The sequence below is a fragment of the Nannobrachium achirus genome, assembly GCF_963921795.1.
Source record: "Nannobrachium achirus genome assembly, chromosome: 8".
Lineage (NCBI taxonomy): Eukaryota > Metazoa > Chordata > Actinopteri > Myctophiformes > Myctophidae > Nannobrachium > Nannobrachium achirus.
In genome coordinates this window covers 3,511,768-3,534,751 of record NC_137817.1, presented here as the reverse complement: position 1 = coordinate 3,534,751, position 22,984 = coordinate 3,511,768, and the positions used below count along the sequence as shown (strand labels likewise).

General features: G+C 43.6%; 1 protein-coding gene across 1 annotated transcript in view; it reads left to right on the top strand.

Annotated features, from left to right (window-relative positions):
• Positions 1-22,984, top strand: part of LOC308289452 (cell surface glycoprotein MUC18-like) — a gene marked incomplete at its 5' end in the record, with an annotated part of 31,940 nt that overhangs the window by 7,134 nt on the left and 1,822 nt on the right. The window contains 9 exons of the mRNA XM_080731141.1: positions 1,267-1,394; positions 3,521-3,659; positions 5,794-5,906; positions 7,515-7,656; positions 9,503-9,630; positions 13,290-13,431; positions 14,361-14,438; positions 19,578-19,661; positions 21,235-21,358. Of these exons, the coding sequence (XP_080587267.1) occupies positions 1,267-1,394; positions 3,521-3,659; positions 5,794-5,906; positions 7,515-7,656; positions 9,503-9,630; positions 13,290-13,431; positions 14,361-14,438; positions 19,578-19,661; positions 21,235-21,358 (1,078 nt within the window). The remainder of the gene's footprint in view (positions 1-1,266; positions 1,395-3,520; positions 3,660-5,793; positions 5,907-7,514; positions 7,657-9,502; positions 9,631-13,289; positions 13,432-14,360; positions 14,439-19,577; positions 19,662-21,234; positions 21,359-22,984) is intronic.

Below are 22,984 nucleotides of genomic sequence, written 5' to 3'. Positions count from 1 at the left end.
ACTATGTGTCATGTGTCTTGTATGTACAGTATATCACTGACCACTATGTGTCTTGTGTCTTGTATGTACAGTATATCACTGACCACTATGTGTCATGTGTCTTGTATGTACAGTATATCACTGACCACTATGTGTCATGTGTCTTGTATGTACAGTATATCACTGACCACTATGTGTCATGTGTCTTGTATGTACAGTATATCACTGACCACTATGTGTCATGTGTCTTGTATGTACAGTATATCACTGACCACTATGTGTCATGTGTCTTGTATGTACAGTATATCACTGACCACTATGTGTCTTGTGTCTTGTATGTACAGTATATCACTGACCACTATGTGTCTTTTGTCTTGTATGTACAGTATATCACTGACCACTATGTGTCATGTGTCTTGTATGTACAGTATATCACTGACCACTATGTGTCATGTGTCTTGTATGTACAGTATATCACTGACCACTATGTGTCATGTGTCTTGTATGTACAGTATATCACTGACCACTATGTGTCTTGTGTCTTGTATGTACAGTATATCACTGACCACTATGTGTCTTTTGTCTTGTATGTACAGTATATCACTGACCACTATGTGTCATGTGTCTTGTATGTACAGTATATCACTGACCACTATGTGTCATGTGTCTTGTATGTACAGTATATCACTGACCACTATGTGTCATGTGTCTTGTATGTACAGTATATCACTGACCACTATGTGTCATGTGTTTTGTATGTACAGTATATCACTGACCACTATGTGTCATGTGTCTTGTATGTACAGTATATCACTGACCACTATGTGTCTTGTGTCTTGTATGTACAGTATATCACTGACCACTATGTGTCATGTGTCTTGTATGTACAGTATATCACTGACCACTATGTGTCTTGTGTCTTGTATGTACAGTATATCACTGACCACTATGTGTCATGTGTCTTGTATGTACAGTATATCACTGACCACTATGTGTCATGTGTCTTGTATGTACAGTATATCACTGACCACTATGTGTCTTGTGTCTTGTATGTACAGTATATCACTGACCACTATGTGTCATGTGTCTTGTATGTACAGTATATCACTGACCACTATGTGTCATGTGTCTTGTATGTACAGTATATCACTGACCACTATGTGTCATGTGTCTTGTATGTACAGTATATCACTGACCACTATGTGTCATGTGTCTTGTATGTACAGTATATCACTGACCACTTTGAAACTACGAAGGTAATGTTATTTTATACACCTGTTTGTACAGATCCCACAACGTCCATCAGTGTGTGGGTGGAGGCCCCTAAAGGGGACATCAAGGAAGGGGACACGGTGGAGCTTCAGTGTCGAGGTGACGGAAACCCCCAGCCCACCCTGACCTTCTACCACGGAGACGTAAGACCTTCTGCTCTTTTACACGCATGTCATTAAAGCAGGGGTCTTCAACGTTTTCTGGCCAAGGACCCCTTAGTTCAGAGAGAGATGAAGCAGGGAGGGACCCCCACAACCTGTTCATAGATGCCATATAGTTTCATCGTTTGACAGCACAATCATCAGTGTATTTTGGATTCATGTCAATTTGTGTTTTCAGATATTTAACCACTTGAACTGTCAATACTTAGGGTGCGTTCTGAAATGCGCACTCAACGCACTGGTGTGCCATGTTGTCGTTCGTTTATTCGGTTCACTTGGTGCGTTGTTGTTCGGAAATCCAGTGCGCGGCGCACCGGTGTGTTGAGTGCACGCACTGAGCGACCATACTCAGAAGATGGGGTTTGGCAGTGTGGTGCGGTGTTTTGATTGGTTGGTTTTCATGGCGGTGTCTCGTACTTCTCAGCTGTGAACAATGGCGTAGGAAATTATAACAAAATGCACTATTTGCTGCTTTATTGGTCCTTTGGGCTTTATTGTTACACACGCATCAACGTGTAAACTAACAGCAGGTAGGCCAATGTTATTAATTAAATTACCTACCAATAGCAACGTTACGTTAGCAACTGCTGCTTTTAAGAAAGTTTTCCAACTGAAAAAGCACACAGTTGACTCTTATCTGGTTGTTCGTAAATAAGCCACACTGAATGCACTCTCAACGTCACCGCCCACTGCACTCACTACACTGAGCACACACCCGGTGCGCATTTCCGAACGCACCCTTAATAAACTTGACCTTTCACTATGTACTTAGTCTGCTCTTTTCCCCTCTACACCAAACCTCTTGCCAAAAATAGCAGATCTAGATGTAGATCTGCTATTTTTTGGCTAATGTTCTCAGAATATGGATGCTAGGGTTCAAGTGGTTAATAAAAAAAAAAAAGGTTTCTATCACACAAAGATTTGGAGGACCCCCTAGGGGTCCCGGACCCCCTGTTGGAGACCCTTACATTTAACTATAAAAAAAAAAATAGCAGATATACAAGCTCACAGTGCGGCACCGAGTGCCACGCTGCGAGCTTGTAGATCTGCTATTCTTTTTTTTTAATCGTGAAAATATGTGCAAATCTTTGAATGTTTATATTTTTAAAGCAGTCATTTGTAACCCAAATCCTTCTTTCTCTTGGTCCCAGGAACTAAATATCTTCAGATGGGGGTCCACCATTAAATACATATAATTCTAGGGGGGTCCTTGACATAAAAAGTTTGAGAACCAGTGACATAGAAACATAGGTTTAAAAAAAAAAAAAAAAAAAAAAGTATCCCTCGATTTTATAACCCATTTTCACCCAGTTCCAATTGCCTATGTAATCCTGGGCTCTGCTCTCCCTCTGCCGCGCCTGGGGAGACAACGGACTGACCTCATGCTTCCTTCAATGCATGAGTAGTCCAAGTTGCTTCTTCCCACCTGACAGGGGGGATTTTCCCTGGGATGGACGACGTAGCACGTGGAAGGAACACGTTATTCCAACCAGTTCCTTTCCCCCTCCATCAGGCGCCCCGGCTGGCCAGGGGGAGGCATTATTGAGACCAGGATTACTGCATGTTTCTGTGAGGGTATCAACCCTAGGAGACACGGGGAGAACATGCAAACTCCACACAGAAAGGCCCTATCGCCATGAAAACTGTTAGGATTTATAAGACTTTTTTTAAAGGTGATACACCATGCATTTAAAAAGTATTTATGTCATATTGTTTATGTCCCAAAAATGTTTTTAAAAGGTTTGAGGCTAAATTACCACTCCTGAATAGAGAGCCTCTCTCTTTTAAAAAAAATATATATAAAAAAAAAAAAGATAATGAAAAAAAAAATAATAATAATCTTCAAAAACGGCTGTCGATGACGTCATCGGCGGCAGCAAATCTGGACAGCCTATTTTGAGAACCCGTGGGATGCTTTTAACCTCCACCTTCCCAAAACCAGAGAAAGACACAACGGTCTGAAATGGGACTTTGTGAGGATAGAAGGTGCTAGTGGGACCCCAAAAAAAGGTTTTAGAATAGAAAAAGTGAAATTTCATGGTGTATCACCTTTAAAGGTGTTTTTGAGTTGACTCATGGTGAATGTTTGTGTCCTGGTGGTTGTGCAGGATGAAAAGACTGCAGACTCCAACGGGGTGCTGGTGTTGAAGGGAGCGTCCCGAGCAGACAGTGGGACCTACAAGTGCGAGTCCATGGATTTCGACACCTTCGTCCAGACCACGGGGAACACCTCTCTGATGGTCAACTGTAAGGAATATAGAACAGGGGTTCCCAAAACCTTTTTGTCTCAGGGCACCCCATAAATATTTGTTTTAATCCGAGGCACCACTACATTATAACTTTCACTTCCAGAACCTTATATTTATATCATATCGTCGTTGTCGGGTGGAAACCTTGTATGTCCAAAACCGCTCGTTTTGTATTTATCATCTATACAATGTACTAAACTAGTGAAAACAGCAGATCTACAAGCACACAACGCCTCGCATCGCGAGGCCTTGTGTGCTTGTAGATCGGCTGTTTTCACTAGTTTTGTGCGACGGTCTTGTATGATGAAGCTAGGGCAAAAGACGTACACATTTAAAACTTGGAGATACGATGTTTCTGCCCGACAGTGACGATATTTTAGTGATTATGTTGCAAGGAAAACGTTGAGATAATAGCCATTTTGGTTAGAACTGACTGAAAATAACTTTGTACTTCAAGTTTAAAATTATGCAAAATAATATTTTTTTAAGTGTCCAAATAAATTCCAAATATTATCAAAGGATCTCGCAGCACCCCTGGACTGCTGTCACGGCACCCCAGGGTGCCCCGTCACCCACTTTGAAAACCCCTGATGTAGAAGACTGGGCTCAAGCATTTTATTTATTGACATCAGTGAACCATGAAAACCCTCACATCTTGCCAGTAACGCCTGTCAGAGGCCAGGTAACGCCTCAATGTCTATAGCTGACCTATGACATCACATTGTTGTTGTGACATCACATTGTTGTTGTGACATCACATTGTTGTTGTGACATCACATTCCATCCTTGTCCCTTGTATGCACATACATGGAGATCCCTGATGTCATCAATATTAAGCCCATAGCTTGGAATTCCCATATATGGACATATTGTGTGAGTCTTCATGTGGTCTATAATGTAAGACATAAGACATCTATGACGTCAGACCTCAGTCATATCCATATTTGGGAAAATATTTTGTGGACAAAACTTAAACGACCAATCGCAACTCGAATCACGCTTGCAGATGAATTCCGTCCTGTGTGAATAGCATATTTAACTCATTTACTGTCTTTTAAACATCGACTGAAGGGGTTAACTGCCGCGTCGTCCTTACCGTTTAACGTGGGGACGTGCCGTGCACATTGCGCACCATCTGTGCACGGATCATGTTCCATGCATGTGTAGAGCCCATCCCAGCTTTTAAATACAAAAATCCACTTGGAAAAACAAACACCTTTCCATCGCTGAGCTCCGTCTCCTACTGTTTACAAGGAAGCTAACGGTAGTTGTGCAATAGTCCCGCCCCCAGACCGGATACAGAAACGGATACGATCGGATACGGAAGTGACCGACCGGAAGCACTTCCGATCGGGCGATTAGGCATTCTTATCGATAAAACAGCGATTTTACTTTTTAATGTTTTATAGTGATTAACCCTGCAAGGCCCGAATTAATTTCTACTGGCCCAAAAAAAAAAAAAAAAAAAATCAGATGGTGTTGCTAATCACAGGAAAATGTAATTTAAAAAAATGTATAATGTTTTTGTAAGGTTTTATAGCCATAAATCATAAATCATGCTCTAATTTGCATTTTGGGGATATTTTTCACAATATTAACATATGCACGTGTTCTAGGCATTCTAATGATCACGAAAAAAATATTACAGGCATTTTACTTATGTTTTAGTGAGGAATAGCTTCAGTTAAAAAGTGAGATGTTGTTCGTCCAGACGCTGGAATTTCAACTTCTCTGGGAGGTGTGAATGTCAGTCTCTGTGGGGGGTATTTATATGCAAATATTGTGGCCAATGGCATTGTAATACTAAACAATAGGATTTAATGGTGATGTTAATGTGAAAAAAGAACAGGAAAACTAATTATAACATTTTTTAAAAAATGATTTAAAAAACGTTGCCAAAAAGCAACGCTGGGCCTTGCAGGGTTAAAGCATATTATTCTCTCGGGATTATCGGGACCGGCAGAGAGGAACATAGGGATTTTAACGGGACTATCGGGAGGGGCGGTAAATGAGTTAACTAAGTGTTGCTCTCTCTCTCTCTCTCTCTCTCTCTCTCTCTCTCTCTCTCTCTCTCTCTCTCTGTGTCTCTCTCTCTCTCTCTCTCTCTCTCTGTGTATTATGTACCTGTATAGATTTGGATGCTGCGGTGGTGGATCCAGAAACCCGTGTCCTGTCCCTTGGTGAGGCCATGTCAGCAACCTGTAACGCCCTCTCCTCTCTGCACACCAAAACTGCCTGGTTTAAGGTTAGCCACCACACACACGCACGCACAGTCGCACGCACGCACGCACGCACAGTCGCACGCACGCACACACACGCACACGCACATACTGGAGATGTCACACACAAGAAACTGGTGTGTGACATCTCAATCTTTACATTCATTGTTTTCTTGTTTTATTCCTAACGCTTGGATTTGCAATCGAAGGACGCTCTTTTTCTTCGGCTCCATTTTAAATGAATGCAGCCACTCTCACTGCCCACACACGGAAGGTTTGCGATCTTTGCACACAGGACCGTTGCATTTCTTTCCGTTTGCTGCATGATTAAAACACATTGGATTTGGTGTGCAAGGCTGTGCGGAATCCACACTGTGGATCCCAAAAGGAATCATAAAAGGAGTCTATGAGTTTTTACCGCATGCGACAAGACGCACAAATCGAACTGAGTTCGATCGGGAAAAAAACGCACTTGCCGCAGCCACCTGCCGCATGGCAAATTCGGAGCCGGTGTGCATGAGGTCATAGAGAATTATTGTTTTATTTAAATTAAATCGTCTGTGTGCAAAGGGCTTTATCCGCATGCATTCTCATTGAAATGCATTTGGCGAGAACAAAACCTGCGAACCTGCACGCACAATAAAAGAGTGCGGGCCGATGCTTTCGGTGGGTTCCAAGCAAAAAGGGCAGACGAGACGGGTAGACAAAACGCCTGCCTTCTCGCCGGGGTCGTTTAATTGAATTATAACCTTTATTTATCAGAGGGATCACACAACGCTTATCGTGTGAAACCAACGTGAGTGCGCCTGCTTGTCAGATTGGACACTCCGCCCTCCCTACCTGCCTGAAATGATTCCATGAATTAAATTCCGAGGGCTTTCAACGTAAAACAGACCGTAAAAGGTCTTATTTGAGATGTCCATTTCAGGCAGGGTGTTTAACTGTACTTGTACTGTACTACATTTCTATTGTATTCACTATACTTGTACTGTTCTCCATTTTTGTCTAATAAAATAATCAATCAATCAATCATTTGAAAATGAATGACTATGCAGTCAATCGCTTCCCCTTTGAAAAGACATTTGTTTTTCTCAACCACAAATGTTAATGGTAGGATTTTGATAGCAGGTCAAATCATGACCTGGTAGCTTCTTTCACTACATTGTTCTCTCTGCACTCTGTTTACCTTGTTGTTTATTGACTAGACGTCATGCTAACTCTGCTTAGTGTGATTTTGCACATCTGGATAAAAGCTAAATGCCTAAATCGTAATTTTAAAGTGAGTGTGTGTGGCACGTGCACACATAGACATCAAAGGGGGCTTGAGCCCCTGCCCTTTTTATCAGTCTGTAAAAAGTGCCCTCTCCAGACCATGAATGCAGTTTTTACTATGGTGAAAGAAATAGATTATGCTTAGTTTAGTGTGGCATCAAGTAGCGAAAATAGCCGACCTCCAAGCTCACACCGCGTTGCAGCGTGACGCGCTGTGAGCTTGGAGGTCTGCTATTTTCGATGTTTTCACCAAATCATTCTCTGCACGTCCCTGGTGTGTGTGTGTGTGTGTGTGTGTGTGTGTGTGTGTGTGTGTGTGTGTGTGTGTGTGCGTGTGCGTGCGTGCGTGCGTGTGTGTGTAGAATGGACAGCAGATCCACAAAGGCCACACTCTGACCCTGAAGAACGCCATGTTTGACACGGCAGGGACGTACGTGTGTGTGGTCACTGTCCCCAGCATGGAGACCATGGAGACCAGTGGGACCCTGCGTGTGTTCGTACAGGGTGAGTCTGGTGGAGAAGATCTGCTAGTTTCTCTGTTTGGCCTGAGAGATTGAAGGACTGCTGCTGTATCCACTTAAGCCCCTATCATAGTAAGCACCGCGGTGATAAGCTATCCACCGCGGTGTAGTCTTTTTAAGTCATAAAACTACAACATTACGTCATTACTCGCGGTGAAGAGCTATCCACCGCGGACCCCGACACATCTCTCTGTTTTTACTATCAGACAGATCGGCCCATCGCCCCGTTCACTGATCGGTCGATCTAGACCAGTCAGTCACAGTGATCCACTTATTTTCTCACTTTTAGGTGGATAGCTGATCACCTAAAATGTGTGGTTATAGGCTCTTCACCGCAGACTCTGATAAGGGCTTTAGACGTTGTCAAAACAGTAGATCTAAAAGCTCACGAAACAAGGCAATTCATTAATAGCTTGCACTGTAAATTGACTATTTTCGCCATCATTTCGTATGAAATAGGACTTAAGTCAGGGGTCTTCAACAGGGGGTCCGGGACCCCTAGGGGGTCCTCAAAGTTATTACAGGGGGGGCCGGCAAATCTTTAGGATAAATCTTTTAAATTGAAAACTTGAACCCTTGCATCCCAATCCTGAGGAGAACTTTAGCCAAAAATAGACGATCTACAAGCTCTCAACGCCTCGCAACGTGAGGCGTTGAGAGCTTGTAGATCGTCTATTTTTGGCAAATAGGTTTGGTGTAGAGGTAAAAAATAGCAGACCAAGTACAGAGTGAAAGGTGAAGTAAGTAAACAACGATTTAAAGAGGTGGTGCCATAGTTTTGTACTTTTTCTGTTTTTCATGTGTCTAGGAGGTTGACAGTACTTCATTAGACCCCCTGGTGTGGTTTTTTATGAGCAATTATGTATTATCTTAGTATTTGTTTGTTTTCTCTTGGAGGCTGCCACCTTGTGGTCAAAAGTGTCAGTTAAAAAACACAGATACGATTACATCACAGAATCAACTCCTCCCCTAATTACCATTCACCCAACACTGTGGGGTGTGGCTAACTTCAGCTGGGTCACCACCCACCATGACATCCATGCATACTTAATGAACTGGGGGTGTGGCCACAAAAAACCCCAATTTCAACTCTTTCTGTATACTTTTTTGGAAAAAATCTTCCTCCTAGTATAATCATAATACCTGATAATCATGTTTTAGAGGAGGGGAAATCATGGCACCACCTCTTTAAGTGGTTAAAAGTCTAAAGAAAAAAAAACCCACATGAACACGAATCTAGCTGATGACATTGCTGTCAAACAAGTGCATGAATCTATCTATGAGATCAATGAATATCTAGAGTGGGCCCCTGCTTCATATCTCTCTCAGCAAAGGGTTAAAGTAAAGATAGTTAAAACAGCCTTGAAACAGCCTCCCTCCCTGACATCTCTCTCACCGTTGCTAAAGGGCTTTGCACACCGTTTGCAGACCGTTGCGTTTTTTTCTGTTTGCTGCATGATTAAAACGCATTGGATTTGGTGTGCAAGGCTGTGCGGAATCCACACTGCGGATCCGAAGAGGAGTCATAAAATGAGTCAATGAGTCTTTACAGCATGCGACAAGACGCACAAATCGAACTGGGTTCGATTGGGAAAAAAAACGCATGGCCGCAGCCACCTGCCGCATGGCCGCAGCCACCTGCCGCATGGCAAATTCGGAGCCGGTGTGCATGAGGTCATAGAGAATCATTGTTTTCATTTAAAAAAATTAAATTGTCCGTTTTGCCGTGCGAAAAAAAAAGTCTGTGTGCAAAGCCCTTTACTCCTCTCTCCTCTCCTCTCCTCTCCTCTCCTCTCCTCTCCTCTCCTCTCCTCTCCTCTCCTCCCCAGGTCCTCCAGAGATCAGAGAACCTCAGAACACGCCCATCGAGGAGAGCCTGGAGAAGACGGTGAACCTGAGCTGCCACGCCAGAGGTTACCCTGTTCCCAGCATCTCCTGGAGCTCCTCTGATGCACAGGTACAGCACAGCACTCTGTAGCAACGCTTCTCAGTCCTTTCCATTTAAAGGACCCCCCCATAACCCTCAGAGTTACACACCTGTAAGTGTCCGTCCGGAACCCGGTCAAAGAACCCTGGGAAGGCGCAGGCCGCCAGGGTAGGCTGGGTAGGCCCGCGGTTTTCCCGGTGAACCTAGGCGCAACGGTGGGGGCCAATGGGCAAGGAGGGTCGCGAGCTTATGATAAACAACTAAAACAAGACCTTAAAACCTGGCGAAAATAGCTGTGTGCATTAGCGCAAGATGACGATAAAGGAAATCATTAAATGGAAAACATTCAATTAACTTCTGGAAATGCTTCTAATCTAAGCCTACACTAACCTACTATAAAACTAGTGGAACCGCGATCTTGCCACATGTGACTAATTGTGGTTGTAAACAACAATAACACAGACAATATAAATCCTCATTAGTCTAGTAGTGGGAAGAAGAGGTTATCATCATGGCCCCAAATAACTTTTAAATATCTTGCAATTGGCGACGAGTCTCTTACGAAATCGGCAAGAGTTCATCTCAATACATAAAGCTACATAACCTCTTAGCCCTGAATACATATGCCTGTCATGTATTCAGGGCTATAGAACCTCTCCATCATCGGCAATAGTCAGTGGTATGTGTTCCCCACACTCCCGCGCCCCCACCGTTGCGCTCAGGTTCACCGGGAAAACCGCGGTCGCGGCTGGGTAGGCGGCCGTTTACGGGCCTGCGGACTCCATGGGGCCCGGCCCCATGGAGCCCCAAGTCCCAAGTAAATATCTGGGGAAAGAGATTTTTTGAGCGGTGGTTACACCGTCTCCTATACGTGGCCGTGTGTGTATGCGTGCGTGTGTGTGTGCGTGTCTGTATGTAGCCTGAAGTACCTTTTTTCACCACACATGTTAATGGAGGGGCGCTGTTGTTCAGGCCAGGCCAGACACACACACACACACACACACACACACACACACACACACACACACACACACACACACACACACACACACACACACACACACACACACACACACACCCACCCCACACACACAGGCACCCCCCCCCCCCCCACGACCACCGCTCAGTTCACACGGGTGTGATTTTTTATCTGTTATCTGGCCCAGTGGGAATGGGCCTTACGCATGATGGAGAATGTCCCAATGAAGCGCTGAGGTAGACGTGTTGTTGTGCTGAAGGGAGCTCGCTGCTTGTTGGCTCCAGGTTCTGTTCTAGGAAATAACTGTAGCAATAGTTAAAAATAAATTCTGTTTTTGTTTGCTGGATTTGAGAATGGCAGAATTATAGCCGTAGAAATTGGAGGTTTTAAGATTGGTGTTCCAAGTGGCAAAGCATACTGTATGCTGAATAATATTATGCATACCGAGTTATCACAAAATAATTAAAAAAAATAGTTTTAACCTTTGATTATATCGCCATCATCTGGCTGAGTGGGAACATTTCTGGCGTCTGAGTTTTTGCATCATATCTGCTACTCCTGAAAGTTCCATGTCTCTCTAGCACTTACTGTGTCATGTTTCCATAAACGTATTCGAAAATAGGAAGCGAATTATCAGAAATGCGCATTAAGACAAAGCGAATTTAGCCTGTGTCCATTTGCGGATGTCATTCGAATTAGCGACGGTTGCATGAGCCGACTCAGAACACAGCAAAGCGCTCCCTCCCTCCCTCCCTCCTTGCCCACCACTGATTCTGTCGGAGGTTGTCTTTGCACAACAGTCTGTATGCAGAGCTGTTGTGAAAACGGGAGGAATTTATACACGGCCCGTGTCACTCCGTGTGTAACAACAGGTTTGTTTTGTGGGCTAACGCTATCCACGACTTTCCAACGCCCCATAGTGCATTGCGCAGACGCTGTACCGAGCTTCCGGCGCCGCAGCCGAGTGTGATTTACAAACTCACAACAGTTGCATCTGCGACGCGACGTGAGCTTGTATGTCTGCTGTTAAACCGGAAGTGTGGTCCAAACAGGTCCAAATAATCTCCAGTAAACTCCCGCGGAAACAGGTGGATACAATGGACGTTAAGCGGCTGGGGAAAGTGTTAAAGGGATATTTCACTTTCAAAAAAACTTTTGGTAATTGTATCATCTAATCAGGCTTTTATGAATACCCTGAAGAGTTTTTAATTAGCTTGATTGAATATTTAGATATTTTATGTAAATGTTACCAGGCCCTCCAGGCCCAGGGCCTCTCCCCACACACACCCATTGTAACTTCAAACTTCATTTTAACCATGATAGATTCATTAAAAACACCCATTATTTTTTCTGGTGACTTATACTGCCCTCCTAATGTGTGAGCAGGCCGTGTTTTTTCGATAACCTTTTTCATTTATTTTTAATAATATTGTTTTTGTATTTAATTTTTTCCATTTTCCCAAATAATTATTACAAATAAATGAAAAAAAGTTATCGAAAAAACACGGCCTTTTCAGTTTTCACCTTTTAGGAGGGTAGTATGAGTCACCAGAAAAAATAATGGGTGTTTTTAATGAATCTATCATTAAAGATCCGTTAAAATGGAATTTGAAATTACAATGGGTATGGATGTGGAGAGAGGCCCTTCCACTGCTCCCTGTTGAAAGTGGAATATCCCTTTAACCTTGAGGAAGATGGACCAGAACGTCATCATTTATTCGCAGTTATTGGCGGACCCGTTTCCATTAACTAATGTGCATTTAGGTTTTTTCGATAAAGCCTCAAAATCCACCTCCTCCAAGCGGATAAAAGGTTTTGCGGATAATGAAAGTTAATTCGAATTCTGAAGTGTTTCCATAAAAAGATTTATGCGAATAAGTGTGTTCAATGAACGATCGTTCATGAACACGTTCATATTTTGGGCGAACGTGAACTGAACGCTTTTTGTTTCCGCTTGATGAACGTTATTGACGAACGCGTTCGTTCTGACGTCCGTGAACGGCGCTCGTCGGCCGTTCGTGCGGCGGTCCGCGGTTGCCTGTCCTCTCGTCTTTCTTTGCATTCACATTTCACATTATTTCAACTCGCAATCGTTGATATGTGAGCGCCTGAGCGGTGCTCTGCAGCTGGGTGCGCTGCAGCTGGGTGCGCTGCTTCTCTTGAATCTTTTCACATGAAGCGCTGAGTCTCCTCCTCGTTGCGTAGTCTCCCACCCAAGTGAAGCCTGACTAATACTATACTTCGTCGTATGATGTGTGTTGTATGCCGAAAATAGCTGATCTGCAAGCTCACAACGTGTCGCATCCACGAGACAACATGAGCTTGTAGATCAGCTATTTTAAACAACACGGAAAAACATGCAGCGCGGCGGTTAGAAACATATTGTGAGAAATGTGAAATATTGTGGGTACCTCAATGTTAAGTTGGATGAAATAATTGCTGTGTGGTTCTATATGGGCAGTGTCAATAATGTTGACAAATAATAGCTTGCAGCAATGTCTAAAAAAATACATTTGAATAGCCAAAAGTATACAAATATTATGGTAAAAAAAAGAACGAAAAAGAACTAAATTAGTTAATTTTGGGGAACCATGAACTTTAGTTCAAAATGTAGAATTATGAACTATGAAATGAACTAGTTCATTTTAGAAGTTTTGAACTTGAACTTGAACTAGTTCATTTTGAAAGTGAACTTTCCCAACACTGTCAGGTCCTCAAGTCGGTGTCTGATAGGCGGACGGAGGACGCCGTCCACAGCGTGGTCAGTGTCAAGGTCACCTCTGACATCACGGCGTTCTGCAACGCCTCCAACGACCACGGCTCCGAGGCCGTGTCCTTCAGCATCAAAGCCAGTGAGTTCCTGTATGCTCTTCCTGTGTGCATGTGCGTGCGTGTGTGCGTGCGCGCGTGTGTGTGTGCGCGTCTGCGTGCGTGCGTGTGTGTTCATCTCCCTTCCTTTCCCTTTCATCTTTAACCATAGAGATCCGCCCTACACTAAAATACTTCTCTAAAAGCAGTGCTTCCCCAAGGAGGGGCGTGTATCAAAACAGCATCCCGGTTCCAACAATGGAAGTTTGTGATTGGCTGAACCGGAGGTAGGGAGCGCTCTGTTGTATTCGCCTGGACCGCGCGGAGGTGCCCAGAGCTCAGTCATGTATAGGTTATAGGTTATAGGTTATAGGTTATAGGTTATAGCCAGGTAATATAATAGGCCTGCATGTGATGTTTCATAACATATAACACAAGAAATAATCATAAACATTCTATATTTATAAGGTATTATTAAGTATTATACTTAATAATTGGGACTTACAAGAAGTTAAGAACCATTATCATAGTTATAATAGGCCTACATTTACAGTAGTTTAGGCATTTTGGTTTGATGTGGGCAGAACAATTTGTCCTTGTTTGTTATTTGACTATTTTTACTAATTAAAGACACTTCATAGTGAATTAGTGATTATAATAAATAGCCTATGTCATGATTGTTGTTATAGCTAGATCAGATTGTGTTTATAATAGAACGCCGGCGCGCCTCCGTCATCTCCACCGAAAACAAGTGCTCCCCCCCCTTGTTCCATTTTTGGAAGCGGGATGTTGTTTTGATTCCAAGGAGACGCCAAGTAGGGGGTCCCAGACCCCATGCTTGGGAATCACTGCTCTAAAAGGTATGAGAATGAATGTTGTGAGCCTGTTGTTTCCCCCTTACCAACCCTGGTGTTGCTAACAGGAAGTTCCCCCTGTCCTCTTCTTGTGTGTGTTTACCTCCACCTATTTATAGTCAAACATTCCACCAAAGCAGCCTCCACCCCCAGCACCACCTCTACCTCCTCCACCTCCAGCACCTCCGCTGCTACAGGTAAGTCCCTGTCGCCCTGCGCTGCCTGCCGGACCGCATGCCCTCGCTTAAACTGTATACACACAGATCAGTAAAATATGTTGTAATGGATTCTATGAGGGGGGCACGGTGCAAGGTTAAATAGTTTTGGATTTTTTCATTCGTTTTTATTTTTTATTAGTTTTGAGGTTTTGTTTTCAATTACAGTTTAGTTTTAATTCGTTTTTAAAATGGGGTTGCTAGTTTCGTTTTTATTTTTTGAAAGTGCTTAGTTTTAGTTTAGTTTAGATTAGTTTTAGTGTTAGTTTTAGTCTTTTACGTAATATGGGGTATTTGTCAGCCCGTTCTGTATTTTGGCGTGTCCGAGGGGCGTGGTAAACTGGCACATAGGGCGATAGGGAGATAAATTGACAAAGACGAAAACTAAGGAGATTTTCTCCATCATTTTAGTTTATTTTAGTTAGTCAGACAATGTTTTTCCATTCTAGTTTATTTTTTTTCGTTAGTTTTAGTTTACTATAATAACCTTGGCACGGTGGTGCAGTTGGTAGAGCTGTCGCCTCTAGGGATGGGACCATATGAAAATGTCATATCACGATTATTGTGACAAAGGAAATCGTGATTCATGATATTATCGCGATAATCAAAATCCATTATCCTGGGGCGGAACATTTGCCACAAATAGCAGATCTACAAGCTCGCAACGTGTCTCATTGTGACGCGTTGTGAGCTTGTAGGTCAGCAATCTTTTGGCAAAGACATTTGATAGAGGGAGAAAAAAAAGACTGTATCAAGTAGGTATATTATAAGTACCTTTTACCAATTATAGAGGGTTTAAGTCGTACCTGATATGCAGCTCGGCAAATAAAGGTCCTGGGTTCGATTCCCGCCGGGGGACGCTGTGGGCATGTTCCCTCCTCCGCGTCATCAGTGCCCATACCTTTAGGTGGGTTTGGTGATAGGGCCTTTCTGTGTGGAGTTTGCATGTTCTCCCCGTGTCTCCTAGGGTTGATACCCTCACAGAAAACATGCAGTAATCCTGTTCTCTATACTGCCTCCCCCTGGCCAGCCGGGGCGCCTGATGGAGGGGAAAGGAACTGGTTGGAATAACGTGTTCCTTCCACGCGCTACGTCCAAACCAGGGAAATCTCCACTGTCAGGTGAAAAGAAGTGGCTTGGACTCCTCATGCACTGAAGGAAGCATGAGGTCAGTCCGTTGCTCTCCCCAGGTTGGCAGAGGGAGTGTAGCGCCCAGGATTACATTAGATAATTCACACCGGGTGAAAAATGGGTTACAAAATCGTGGGATAAAAATGAAAGAAAAAATAAATCATTTGTATTTCCATGTTGCAAGGTGTGTTACAGCACAAGGTTAAACAAGCAGCGAACAGCAAGGCAGAGGCCCGCTTTAACCCTGGGTATATATTTTGCCTAGGGTTTTGTTTTGGGCTGTTATACACCTGGCCACAAAATGGTGCTTTCCCCCTCTTTAGAGATGCTTGGAAGCAGAAGCTGTGTTACAATGGTGCAAACTGCATGAGTGCTGCCTTGTAGACGTGACTCCGGGTGACGTCTACTAAGGATACTAGCCCTTACCCGTTCGAAGATACAGTATGAGCTCCGAAATGATGTGCAGTGTGTGGGTTATGGGTTGTGCACTGTGCCCACAGTATATGAGGGATGGAAAGTAACTTTAACTTTAAACTCACATATTGTTATATTCAAACACACCATTCCCAGCAAGCATGGTCAGGTCCTGGACCAATCAGTGACGTCTGGAGCCCATATGGGGCCAGATCACAGCCCATATGGGGCCAGATCACAGCCCATATGGGGCCAGATCACAGCCCATATGGGGCCAGATCACAGCCCATATGGGGCCAGATCACAGCCCATATGGGGCCAGATCACAGCCCATATGGGGATGATCTTGACGTCATTACCAGGACGTCATATGGACTTTTTCGTTTGACTGTTTGACTTTGTGTGAGGATTATTGTTATTGTTTGTAATGGTAGTTGAAATATGAGCATATAAGGTTATATTCTGGGACATATGCGAATAGTTATGATATGTTATATATACCTGACCGTGCTTGCTGGGTTTGGTATTTCTCCATTTTGAGAATTGGACGGGCAGCTCCATGGCTTATGAATGAAAATCAACCAAATTATTTCTTTCATTTATTTATGCCACCTCCTACTACAACAAATGATGAAAGGTGAAACAAATAAGTGTAATCCCAGCAAAGCAATTGTACAGTAGCCTTATACTTCTGGCTAGAGGGAAATGGATAATACTGTCGATCAAACGTGTGTGGTGTTTTTTCTATGAGTCAAGCAGAAAGAATAGCTGAGGAAATGATAACCCAGAGGCTTCAGTAATTATGATTGTGACGTCATATTTAAAAGCTCTTTATGCTGTGACTGAGCTTTAGACTGATTGAAACCAACGCATGTGCAGTTTGGCTGCCAGTGGTAATGGCTTGGAGAGTTATTGATGGGGTCTGTTAACAGTGGGAAATAACGCAGGTTAGCCCTCTGTTCATTTGCACTTGGGTGTTGCAGTGACTTGAATCACCCTGAAGAGTGTTATTTTGACTGCTTTGCTGTTTATTTATCACACTTATGCTACATAACAAAGAGATCAATGATTTTACAAAAAGTGCAACATTTTGTAGCAGAAATAGACGATCTGAGCACTTATATTTACATAGCAGCACGACAAAAAATAAATCACCTATATAATATCACAGCAATTAATTTAGGCAAAGATATTTGGAGAGGGAAGAAAGAATCACACAATGTTGCAGTTTCAAACAAGATTTCAAACTCTCAGAAACATGTAATGATGCTATTGGAACGCCCCGGGAATCAAACCTGGGCCTCCCATGTGGAAAGCCAACATCTTAATATCCACTGTGTGTGTGTTTGTGCCTGCACAACAGCGCCCCTCCTTTAACTTGTGTGGCCACTCAAGGTATTGCCAGGCTACAGACATACCCAGCCAGCCACATAGCCAGCCAGCCAGCCAGCCACAGACATACCTGTCTATTGGGAGCGCTTTCACCGCTCCAAAAAGAATAGCTGATCTATAAGCTTGCGGCACTCGGTGCAATAAGCGACTAAATAGAACAAATGAGTAGAATGAATGAAAGGCAACGATGAACATGTTGTTGTGTTCCTTACTGTGAGGTCAGAGGAGAGGAGAGTGATTTACTGATAATGCAATGGAATGAGACCACACACACACACACACACACACGCACGCACGCACGCACGCACGCACGCGCGCGCGCACGCGCGCGCGCACGCGCGCGCGCACGCGCGCACGCACGCACGCACGCACACACACACACACACACACACACACACACACACACACACACACACACACACACACACACACACACACACACACACATACACACGTGCCTATAGGCCTAAGTGAAACTGTAGAAGACAGCTGACGTTTAAAATGCACTCACAGCAAGTCTCCTGACTCCCATTACGGCCAGTGCTCTCTCTCTCTCTCTCTCTCTCTCTCTCTCTCTCTCTCTCTCTCTCTCTCACGCACACGCACACGCACACGCACACACACACACACACACACACACACACACACACACACACACACACACACACACACACGTAGGTAATGCTAGTAAATGTCCAGACCCCCCAGTGTTTTAGGTTGTTGTTGGTTCCCAATGAGATTACCCAGGCCCAGTGGAGCAGCCTGCTGCTGGAAACGTCCAGACCCAGAACCACTGATCACATTATATCATAATAAAATACTACGCTTAGATTAGCCTCCTCTTAAAAAGAAACACCTGAACCCTGAGCCTCCCTTTTCTGTGGAGAACGTTTGGAGATAATAGCAGATCTGCAGACTCAACGCGCCTCACAACTCAAGATGTTGTGAGTGAGTTGTGAGTTTGCAGATCGGCTTTTATAGAGATCTTGTGTATAGATCAGGGGTTCCCAAACTTTTTTTGTCTCAGGGCACCCCATGAAGTTTTTTTCATCCGAGGCACCCCTACATTATCATTTTCACTCCCAGCACCTTGTATTTATAGCATATCGTCATTGTCGGGTGGAAACCTTGTATGTCCAAAACCGTTGGTTTTGTATTTATCGTCTATTAATGTACTAAACTAGTGAAAACAGCAGATCTACAAGCACACATTGTGCTTGTAGATCGGCTGTTTTCAATAGTTTTGTGCGACAGTCTTGTATGATAAAGCAGGGCTTTGCTTTACCAAAAGACGTACACATTTGAAACTTGGAGATACGAGGTTTCTGCCCGTCAGTGACGATATTTTAGTGATTATGTTGCAAGGAAAACGTTGAGATAATAGCCATTTTGGTTAGAACTGACTGAAAATAACTTTGTACTTTAAAATGTGTAGTTTAACTCTCCCCACGCTTTGAACGTTAACGTTCGCCCCATTTTTTACAGAACCTCGATGCCAATACGGCGCTCGTTCGGTTCGTTCGTCTGATGACTGTAAGCTGATGAGGGGTCGCGCGCCCGTGTACTGTAAACACATTTTCCGCGGTGATGGTGTAAAAAATCCATTATGCGTTACATCAACGGAGAACAATTCACTTCCTTGTTGATTTCCTCTGGCCCGGAGGCTCTGTAGCCAGTGACTGCTCTGAATGTACGGCAACACATAGCAGGACAATTCACATTCATTCTCGCATGAGGCCGCCCTCTGCTGCCTGGCAGACCAAAGTGCACTATTGCACAATCAAAAAAAATAAAAAAAAATAAAAAAATGTCTGTCTGTCTATCTACTATAACGTCGCAAAGGTAAGCCGCTTTTTGATGGCGCCAGACCCAATAAATAAATAAATAATCTGGCAGTAGGAGAGTTAAAATGATACTAAATATGTTTTCAAGTGTCCACATAAATTCCAAATGTTATCAAATTATCTTGCGGCACCCCTGGGTGCCCCGTCACCCACTTTGAAAACCCCTGGTATAGATGGAGCCCTGGGACTATATCGTTGAAGTGTTGAACATCAACCACTTGTTTATTTTTATTTTTTATATTTATGTTTTGTCCATATATTAACTATCACTGAATTATATTGTAGTCATTAAATATCGCCGGCTGGCTCACTGACAGTGTAATTCTGTGGTTTTTCTCAGTCAAATCGCCAACAACAGTTTCGGTCAAAACGCAGACAGTTTCGGTCAAAGCGCCGACAGTTTCGCCGAAAAAAGTCAAGAAAGGTTTGTGATCTGTTTGGAAATCTCTCACTCCGTTCCCTGCTGAAGACAAAAGCACGGCCAGGTCTTCTTTCTCTCCACAGCATCCCCCCTTCCGCCCCCACCCCACCCCCCCACCCTTCCTGCTATTCATCATCATCAAAGTCATCATGTGTGCATGTCATGCAAACATCCTCCACCAGGGGGCCCATGGTGGAGAAAACTTCAGCTGTACGATATCCTGGTTGTCGGGCGGAAACCTTGTATGTCCAAAACCGTTTTGTATTTATCATTTAAAAAATGATTTTAGAATAGTGAAAACAGCCGTTTCACAAGCACACAACGCCTCGCATCGCGAGGCGTTGTGTGCTTGTAGATCGGCTGTTTTCACTAGTTTTGTGCGACTGTCTTGTATGATGAAGCAGGGCTTTGCTTTACGAAAAAAACGTTTTTGAAACTTGGAGATGCAAGGTTTCTGCCCGACAGCGACGATATACTCCGTCACACCACAGTGTCGCTTGTCAAAAACAACAAGTTAGACCGTCGTGCGGTGGATTATAAACACTTTTCACCGCATACTTTCCTTTCTTCACGGTGCCAGGACAGTTGAATGATGTTCTGAACTGTGTTTACACCACGCACGTCAATGCACTGCACAGCACACTGCACACAGCCTGTCTGAGGCGCCGTACAGACATCTGCGTCACGCATCATCATCTTATCGTCTGAGAATGGCCACTGGGGGCGCCGTACTAATGCATTCTCAATGCAAGGTTGTTTGGTGTTTTGTCGTTGCCGTGTCTCTTCAAGAGCGTACAGGCTGCGGTTGAGCTAGAGACACGGCAACGACAAAAAACCAAACAACCTTCCATTGACAATGCATTAGTACGGCGCCCCCAGTGGCCATTCTCAGACGATAAGATGATGATGCGTGACGCACGTGTGTGAGCGCGGCCTGAGAGCAAAGATGAACTCTCGTCGCAACACTGACCACATCGTGACGCTCGCTGCTGCCCACACCGTTTTGCGGCGACTCCAGTCAGCTGAAGGCTGTTGGAGAAGTCTTTTATGTTTATTTAATTTTTTATATAAAACGTTTGTTTACTTGGGAATTGCGAAGCACACAAAGAAAATGTTAAATATAAAATGTCCAGTGTTTGTCCATCTGCTGTAAGCCTCAAGCACTGGAACTGGAACATATAGTATAGCATGGTGTTTTGTTGATGGGAAAAATAACACCAACTCTGACACTAATGTTTTGTCACCTAATATTCAAATGGACATACAGTAGTCATTTTTATTTTGTGTGCTTTGTCTTTCCTGGTGAGTGAGTGAATTCATTAATTAATGAATTAGTGAGTGAGTGAATAAATTGATACATTTATAAATGAAGAAATGTGGCTATAGCTGCTGCAAACAGCACGTGGTCACAATGTAGTCAGTGCCAAGGAAAAGATGTGGTCTCCTCTGCTGCCTCATGCCATCCTGTCTCCTACACACTGCCCCCGGCCCTCCCTTGCCCTCCCAGTGCTGCCAGTTCAGTCCAGTTGGGTCCAGTTAATAACCTGTGGTTGCACATGTACTTCTCTCCCACCAGAGGGCAGTGGTGTGATCATCGCAGTCCTCATCATCTGTATCCTGCTGCTGGCCATCCTGGGCAGCGTCCTCTACTTCCTCTACAAGAAGGGCAAGATCTGTGGACGCTCTGGGAAGCAGGACCTGTAAGTTTATATGTTAAACACATGAAGCAGGACCTGTAAGTTACATGTTAAACATATGTAGTTTACATGTTAAACATATGTAGTTTACATGTTAAACGTATGTAGTTTACATGTTAAACACATGAAGCAGGACCTGTACGTTTATATGTTAAACACATGAAGCAGGACCTGTAAGTTACATGTTAAACATATGTAGTTTACATGTTAAACATATGTAGTTTACATGTTAAACATATGTAGTTTACATGTTAAACACATGAAGCAGGACCTGTAAGTTTATATGTTAAAAACATGAAGCAAGACCTGTAAGTTACATGTTAAACATATGAAGCAGGACCTGTACGTTTACATGTTAAACATATGTAGTTTACATGTTAAACATATGTAGTTTACATGTTAAACATATGTAGTTTACATGTTAAACATATGAAGCAGGACCTGTAAGTTTACATGTTAAACATATGTAGTTTACATGTTAAACATATGTAGTTTACATGTTAAACATATGAAGCAGGACCTGTACGTTTATATGTTAAATACATGAAGCAGGACCTGTAAGTTACATGTTAAAGACACACACACACACACACACACACACACACACACACACACACACACACACACACACACACACACACACACACACACACACACGCTTTATCCTATAGTGTTGTATCCTATGTATGTATGTATGTATGTATGTATGTATGTATGTATGTATGTACATACGTACGTATGTCTGTCTATAACGCTTGACACTGTGGTTCTATGGGTTTGCCGGTCTGACATCACGCTAGCTGGCTTCACTGTGATGTCACACTAACAGAATCCCTTTTATGCCCATATCTGGAGTTCCCTGATGTCATCAATATTAAGCCCATATCTAACAGGACTTCATATGGGAATGAAGTCCTATGATGACCCCTGGTACATGGAGATCCATGTACTGTATATGGAGATATGCTGTGAGAGCCCAAACATTTATTTGCCTGGCTCCAGCCAATAGACCCGCCCACTCTCTGAGTGGACTGCTTCTCTTGGTCTGGTTTTGTCATATTATGACGCGTCTCTTTCTATCGGTGTCTTGGCAAACCGACCAATGAAATCAATGCAAGACGGAGGAGGGGTGGGTCTAACTTTTAAAAATCAACAGAAACAGTGGAGGGAGGGGTGGCTCGCCAGTGCTCTTAATTGCTCCCTTTGAACTTCAAAGGGGTTTGAACTGCAGTCATTGATTGAGCCATAGTGTAAATACTAGCTCATTAATCAATGAAACATCAAAGACAACAACTTGATGCCTGTCATACAGAGGGAGGGGAATGTTTTGTGTACAAGTCAAACACAACCCCTCCCACCAGATCTCTTGTGATTGGGAATTTCACATTTTAAATCCCCTCCCCTTTTAAATGAAATAGAATAGGGACAACTTCAGACTCAAGCTCCAGCGCAGAGTCTGAAATCAGGTAGAACCAGCCACACATATGGACTGTCTTGGCCATATATGGATTATGTTAGTGTTGTTGTGGCCGATGTGGCCTCCATATATGGGTAACTGGTCCGATATCACTGGCCAGATGGCCAAGTATGGTGCGACCTCGCCTTTTAGGGCGAGGTCACATGTCGCCC